The 8,159-nt window shown below is 31.2% G+C and overlaps 1 protein-coding gene across 1 annotated transcript in view; it reads right to left on the bottom strand.

The window, feature by feature from the left end:
* Nucleotides 1-8,159, bottom strand: part of LOC106466743 (putative polypeptide N-acetylgalactosaminyltransferase 9) — a 115,366-nt gene that overhangs the window by 54,336 nt on the left and 52,871 nt on the right. Inside the window, exon 2 of the mRNA XM_022382044.1 lies at nt 5,603-6,290. Coding sequence (XP_022237752.1) covers nt 5,603-6,153 — 551 coding nt within the window. The 5' untranslated portion in view covers nt 6,154-6,290. The remainder of the gene's footprint in view (nt 1-5,602; nt 6,291-8,159) is intronic.

Here is an 8,159-nt window from a genome sequence, read left to right as displayed (position 1 = left end):
GTATATATATATATATATATATATATATACGATATACACAAGCCATGTGTAAATATATTTAAATAGGCATGCATATTTTTGTTCAATTGAATGTGTTATTTATAACAATAGTAGTTTTTTTCTTTTAAAACATAACTATTTATAATGCTCCCTAAATAATAAAAAAATAAATTACAGTGAAAGCAATGAAGATTTTGTAGGTTTTGAACCAAACTAAATAACAGTAAACCTTTTTTTGATTTACGGTATTTTCTTATTTTGATGTTTTGAGCTCTTTTGTGTTTAGAACAATATATACTAATTTTTAAAGTATCAAACTGAATTTTTGTTCAATAAAAATCTTTCAAATGCGACTGTAGCTTTTTCCCCCATAACTTTGTCTTCAAAATAAGGGTGCGTCTTATATTCCGAAAAATACGGTATATATCTGACGTTGTGGTTGGGCATACCAGACTATGAATATGAGGGTCCACGATTCGCGTTCTGTTGACTCAAAAAAGCATGAAATCCCCGTGAGCAATTAGAATATCCTAAACGTTAGCGATTGATGCCGTTGACCATCCCTAGTCTGTCAGTTCCAAATTAGGATGGCTAGAAATACTACCTGTCTCACAAATATCAAGGAGTAAACACGCATGTTGATATGCTGTATGCCCTCATTTACGCTGAAAGATAAATTAAATGCGTATTGGCCACATTAAAGTCTTCATTCAAAGAATGTTGAAAAACACGATCTACATGTTTAACAGATAACCATCAACCTGAATGTATAGATCTTGTAAGAAAGTTCATGTTTTAACAGATAACCATTAACCTGAATGTATAGATCTTGTAAGAAAGTTCATGTTTTAACAGATAACCATTAACCTGAATGTATAGATCTTGTAAGAAAGTTCATATTTTAACAGACAACCATTAACCTGAATGTATCGATCTGGTAAGAAAGTTACTATTTTTGTTATCATAAAGTTTACTACCTGACATACCCTTACAACGTAAAGACAGGAAATTGGGACACCCGGGGGGGAGGGACATAAAAGAATTGCATCTGACCCCGATCCCTTCTCTATATTTATTCCCATGGGCCATAAGGTTACTAGCCAAGTTTGGTGGCAATTGGTCAAGCAGTTCATCAATTATAAGCGGACACAAACACACACATAGACTTTTGTGAAATAATGGTTTAGATCCCTAATGTGAATGTATAGAACTTAAACATAAATAAACAACAAATAACGAAGGTTAAGATCGACATACAGTTAAAAACATTTCTAAAATGTGGACTCTACATATTTCGACGTTTACCATATCATCATCAGGTGTGAACTTGCAAGGCACAAGTATCATATTTATTTCTTCTTAGCTAGAAATAAATATCACACTTATGCCTTGCAAATTTACTCCTGAAGATGCGGTAAACGTCGAAACATTACCATTATACACAAGTTCCATGAAAATATCTATGTATAGAGTCTGTAAGAAGGTTACGATTTTGTTTTATCATAGAATTTATACTATTTATATCTACATAATAATTCATTTTAGCACGATTGTTAATGAAATATGCTTCATTTGTATCCTACAAGAACAAGGGTTTACTATAGCACAAGCTGAATCAAATAAACTGAGTGTGCATATCACAGTTTCATGAGATTCTCTGAGCCACTCATAATTCCAGATATTGTTGTATCAGACACTGTGTATTTCGTGTTTCGCCCTATATGTGGCGTCATATATACATATATAACTTACTGAAATATAGTATCGCTCTTTTGATTTTCTTTAGGTTTCTGACAAATAAGAATCTGATGTTACCATAAGGCGAGTGTTTTGAGAAGTGCAGTCAGAATTTGCTGTTATGTTCAACTTATATTAAAGTTTTCTTCATTACCCATTCAAGCCGTCTCTAAACATTATTAGTCTCAAAGTGGGTTCCTTGTCATCGAATATATCATAGTTGTGACAACACTGCAGGGAATTAAAGACAAAATGATACAAACCTTAATCTGGTATAACTTGGGACAAGAACAGTGATGAGAAGATTAGACCCTGTAACAGAAACCTTAATTTGATTTGTAACTTCAAACAGGGTCAACGAAGAGGAGGTTAGAACCTATATGAAAAACCTTAATTTGATTTGTAACTTCGAACATGATCAACGAAGAGGAGATTAGAACCTATATCAAAAACCTTAAATTGATTTGTAACTTCGCACAGGATCAAAGAAGAGGAGGTTATAACATATTTCAAAAACCTTAATTTGATTTGTAACTTCGAACAGGGGCAACGATAATAAGACTAGACCCTGTATATCCTGCGTCTAATGTTTAACAACAACTGCAATAAAACATGTATTTTACATATAATTTCTAATATGCATGTTTGCGTTAACTTAAAATAACACAGCAATAAAAAACACCCAACTTCCTAAAAAACAACACTAAAATTATTTTACTTAAATTTTTGCTAACAAAATTGTAATTTCAAACAAGAAAAACACAGATATATTAATCATTTATGTACCTTCTAGTAGAGAGGTTTTAAAACGTAAAAAATAATAAAACTACAAAATTCTACTGGATTCTTCACATAAATTCTAACAAAATAGCAGTGAAAGTCTAGAATAGACCTTATACGTCATTTCTTTGATTGACTTATTTAAAATATTTGCAGCTTGTTTTGTAAGCATTCAAAAACATAAGTCCTGAATATGTTTTCTCATAAGAACAATAGTACAAGCCTAGATAATGCCCGTAACTGATAAAAAAAAAGAGCATAATATATTACATCCTTTATATCCTTACTTTACTCGTTAAGAAAAATATCAATATTCGGGATCTGCAAATAATTTTCAGCAATAACACTATCCTGATTACGAAAACCATTAAAATGTAATTACTATACACGTAATTTGCTTTTAAGATCTCAGACATAATTTCTAGCATGAAAAAACAGAAATCATATATTCGTAATTTCATTTTTCAAATCTCAAATGTAATTTGTAAGAAGCAAAACTTTGAAATATATATACACGTTAACGTAATTTTTTACAAGGACGTCATTAAAATATGAATCACGCAGTTGAAATTTAATTTCTGAAGAAAACACCATTAAAAATATCTATAGCACCTAGACTTTACTCGTACTGCCTACCAATAACAAGGATGAAAATCTACATCTTTCATATAATTTCTAATAAGAATACAGAGGTAAATAAGAAATGTCATTCACACAATTTATCAACATGATATTAAACGCAGAATTTTAGCTGCACTTTTCATACACATAGCATAAAATATATAACTTCTAAGAGAGTAGCATCAACAAACCGATATTATTTTTTGGGGGGAGGGGCTAACCCCACAAAGCATTTATTAAATGCAAGCTTTCAAGCTCGTTTTTTAAGCTTTTGCTCAGATACAATTTGAATATTACGTTATATTTAACCTAAGAATGTAGAACATTACATAACATGCAAGAGTTGTGTCATAAACACAAAATGTATAGAATACGGCGCATTCTATCAGTACGTTAAATAATTATATCTTTACATACTGATAGCTGTAGGGAATACTACACATACATTATTTACATTTCCATATAACCATACTGAACGTTTTAAAAACTTTGAAGAAACTTTAATGTAAATTAAAAAAAAAGTCAAAGGAACAAATTACTATAACTAAACATAATTAATTAATTTCTGGAATATATATATATATAACTTAGATATTATACTAATACAAAATAATTTTATTTTACAATTCACTGAAACGTATTTTAACGAAGTCATGATTCAATTTATGTTTGGTATAATTTCTTGTTTCGTTGTAAATGTATATATCCATTCTTGTGGTATTTAGTAAATTGCTAATAACCTCTATTTTATTTCATTGGACTTTTTCTTTGCAGCTAAAATGATATTCAGCCTTATATGATTTTTACTGTGAACCAGAAAAGATCGGCAGCTTTCCCCAATGTATGACTTTCTACAATTACATTTTACGTTAAAAATAACATTTTGTTGTTCAAGTTTAGGTATTGGATCTTTTGTCAAAAGGTCTTTGAAGATTCTGTTGGCATGAGTACTTTAAAGTCTAAGTTCCAGAAGAAAGAGTAATATAGCAATAATTGGTTTTGATTATTTTATGTTCTTTAGCAATTCCAAACTGGTAGTTGATAAAAGCTTGCAAATAAACAAAGACTTAACGTGGTAAAAACCCGAATATAGGTGTTACACTATTAATCTTTCTATATCTAGATTATAACATTAAATAATGTCCTTAGACAAACCTCAAGGTAATTACTGGAAGATGGAGAGTAATTAGTGGAAGTAATATGTTAAAGACATTTTGTTTACATTGGGTACCTGGATTTTTAATAAATAGATGTGATATAATTGATAATACCAAAGTATAAAGTGAAATTTATTGCTTCCTCTGGCCGGCGGTTCGAAAGTATGGACGGCACAACGCTACCTGGATTGCGCATTGACAAATATAATACAACGGGATTTCACAATTGGGGGGGAGGAAAGCCTGTGTTTTTGTCTTTTACTTTACCTTCTTCTTATCAAAAACAGGTATGGATTTTGTTATAAAATACTGGTTAGTTAAGGGGAAAGTCTGACTTCTAAACAAAGAAAGTACACAAAAACTATTATTTTCTGGGTTATAACTTATAAATAAATAGAAAAAAAAGACTGATAATATTGAAATACAAATGTATTTTGTGTAGAAAGCCATCCAGTAGCTTCGCGCAAAATTCGACTAAACAACTAGGGTAATTTATGATTTACAATATTCGCTTGGATTTCATACTCTTAGGTTTCCAAGCTCCAGAAGCTTGTAATAGTAATAGGAGTTTATGAATTACCAATAAAAAAGATCCAAATTCTGAGTTTTAGGCCTAGACTGCGTTTAATTAAAAAATTGACTTAAAATGTTTATATTTAGATTGTACAGTATGTCAAGTTTAAATTTTAGAAATATTCTTTAAGTAAAACCAATTATTCTGAGGTTAGTAACTACAAATTGAAATATTTAATTTTTGTCTAGGAGGCCTAACACATTAATCTTTTCCAGGTCTAGTCCAAAATTTTAACTGTGAAATATAATAAAAAGCCTATAATTAAAAAGATTTAGCTTCAGAACATCATTAAAAACACATTCTACATGTAATATCTAATTAAAATAATATTAAGTATCTGAATTCAGAAAGTAATTTATAATAAAATATATGGATCCATATGTAATTTCCAAGAAGAAAAACTACAAACAAATAACTCATGTCAACTAAAATCAAAATAATTTCATAAAATTTGATTATTCATATTTGTTGTATAAATTAGGTAAAAAAGATAAACGTATCACGGAAAAAATTCTTAGGAGGAAAACGTTATGTAATGTGTAATTTGCCAGATGCAGATTAGAAGCTAAATTCTACACACATTCTATAAGAAGAACCACAATAGAAACTTTATTGCCTTAGATGAAATTTGCGAAGAATGATGTTATAAAACTAAACTGTTAAGTTGAATGTCCTTCATCATCATTTATATGACAGTTCTTAATAATCTTAAGTGATACATTGTTGAACTTACTCCTTATCTCTGACGTCAGGAAGGCTCCTATGAAGAGATAGAAGATCACTAACATATTGGTTAAAAGCGTTCTTATCCCATCCTTGCTTTACCATCGCTTGTTGAGACTGTGTCAAATTATTCAGTTTCACTGGTTTTCCCATCTCCCCTGGACCATCAGGATCTCTGAGTAAGGGAAGTACTTCATGACCTTGGCTCCCAGGGACATCGGCTACCACACTTTTATTAACAGGATCTCTGGGTAGCGGAAGTACTTCATGATCTTGGCTCCCAGGGACGTCGGCTACCACACTTTTATTATCATACTTGTGGTGGACTCCTGGCGGTTGTGAAGATACAGATTTATAATTTTTGAAAGCTAGTCTGTTGATTTCTGCAAGTTTTTTATTTACTAAAATCACGTTCTTGTTAGGAGCGTTTCTTATTTCGATGTCTTTATCAGTAGTCACTTTATCGTTATAAGTTATAAGTACTGTGAACAAAAACCACGTGACTAACACGAGCACAAGAATCTTGATGACGACGCTTCGTCTTCTGGGGAGTAGATTCATGGTGGAAGTTAGGTGCCACTGGTTATTTATACAGATATGGTAACTGGGGCGATGCAATATGGGTTAGGACATCACATGTATGTCCAAAGTATTAGTTTGGTGTTTCTAATAAGGACGAAGTAAGGCGTGTCGACGACCTGCTGGTCAATGAAAAAAACATCAAAATACACATACATACATTATCGTGAATCGTAAAAGAAATCTGCTTCTAAATTTTAACACATTAAAGAAATCAATATGCCGCACCCTCATTAAGTAGGATAATGATTCACATTAAATATAAATGTTTGAACTCACAATCGGGTTTTGTATACATTTATGACATTTCTACTCAATTTTTTGTCTTTTTGCTTTTAAATGGCACATTTATTTTACTTTCTTCTTATAAAACGCCCCCCCCCCCAGTGGCACAGCGGTATGTCTGCGGACTTGCAACGCTAGAAACCCAGTTTCGATACACTTGGTGGGCAGCGCACAGATAGTCCATTGTGTAGCTTTGTGATTAAACTACAAACAAACAAACAAACAATCCTTATAAAAACATACACGCATTTGGTTATAAAATGCCTGTTAGTTAAACAGAAAGATCTAAACGCATAAAGTACACAAAAGTTATTATCTTCTGGGTGAGCTTCTACCGATGTCTTGAGGCAATCCCCATCAGTTAGCCCAATATCAGCAAAATCTAAATGGGAAAAAATCCCACATGATAATCCAAAATTTTCTAAAGCTAGGTGCCACTTAACCTCAACTCACGTAGTGGGGTAAAGAGAAACTGAAGTTTCTGACCGCTCCTAGTTATATTTCATTCGAATGAAGTATATATTAACTTAAATTCCCACCACAATTGGATTGTATTCTAAGTAGATATGTATAATATGCATATTTCCTTGTGAGAAATGCGTTATTTCGTTGCCGAAGTATTTAGAATTTAGTAATGGTATAATAACATAACTAATATTACAGTTCAAGCACACGGCCACAATTACATCGTTTGACAAGGGGACTCAATAAAAGCTTTATCCCTGTAAAACGTTTTTCACTGTTATACACCAAAAGCCACATGACTAACACAAAAACTGGAATCTTGATATCAACGCTTCGTCTTCATAATGTAATTCTGATACTAATAAGTATTGATACTTTATCACTATGGCATATGTTAAAGTTTACGTTCCACAAAACTTTAGAGTTTCAAGTGCAAAGTATATTACTTACTGCACTTCCTAAACATATCTAAAACGGTAATTTGATATTTAATAGATAAGATAAGAATCTGGTGAAAGAGTATTTTTATGTAAAAGTTAATGTTACACATACCTATAGTATGAAGGCTAATAAGTTAACAGAATACCCAAGATACCCCAGGCCAAAATAAGGCATCGAACATTAGCATCCGCTGTTAAGATATGAATATTAACACTATGCAGTCGCAAGGAAGACTGGTAATGACAAGGTGGTAATTATTGGTCATCTGTAGCACAAGGTGGTAATTATTGGTCATCTGTAACGAACAAACTATTCTGTAACCGTAAAAATTAATTACTTTTCACAGAAACGTTCTTATAAAGACGGTACAAACAACTTAGTAGTAATTAACATGTTTAAATTCCAGAAAGTTATGGAAATAAATGGAAAATGTAAAGTAAAAGTTGGTCTCTTCCTTAATATCTAAAGAAAAGAAGCCTAACCTAACAGCATCTCCCTCTGTTGAATTATTATTTTTTTCTGAATAGGAAGCAATTATGTTAGGATAAAAAAGAAACGGAAGTAATAACATATGTTGAAATGAAATAAAAAAATCTGAGTCATTGAAATTCTGATGAAATCCTGTTCACGTTTTAATATTCCATCCTTTGTGTGGGGAATAAAATTGCCAGCTCAATATAAGAATAATAAATAAATCGTTTATTTACTTTATATATATATACATACATCCTCGATATAAGAATAATAAATAAATCGTTTATTTACTTTATATATATATATATATATATATACATATA

Source organism: Limulus polyphemus, unplaced genomic scaffold (genome assembly GCF_000517525.1).
Source record: "Limulus polyphemus unplaced genomic scaffold, Limulus_polyphemus-2.1.2 Scaffold0, whole genome shotgun sequence".
Taxonomy (NCBI): domain Eukaryota; kingdom Metazoa; phylum Arthropoda; class Merostomata; order Xiphosura; family Limulidae; genus Limulus; species Limulus polyphemus.
Note: the sequence above shows the minus strand (reverse complement) of the source record. Positions and strands in the feature narration are given on the sequence as shown.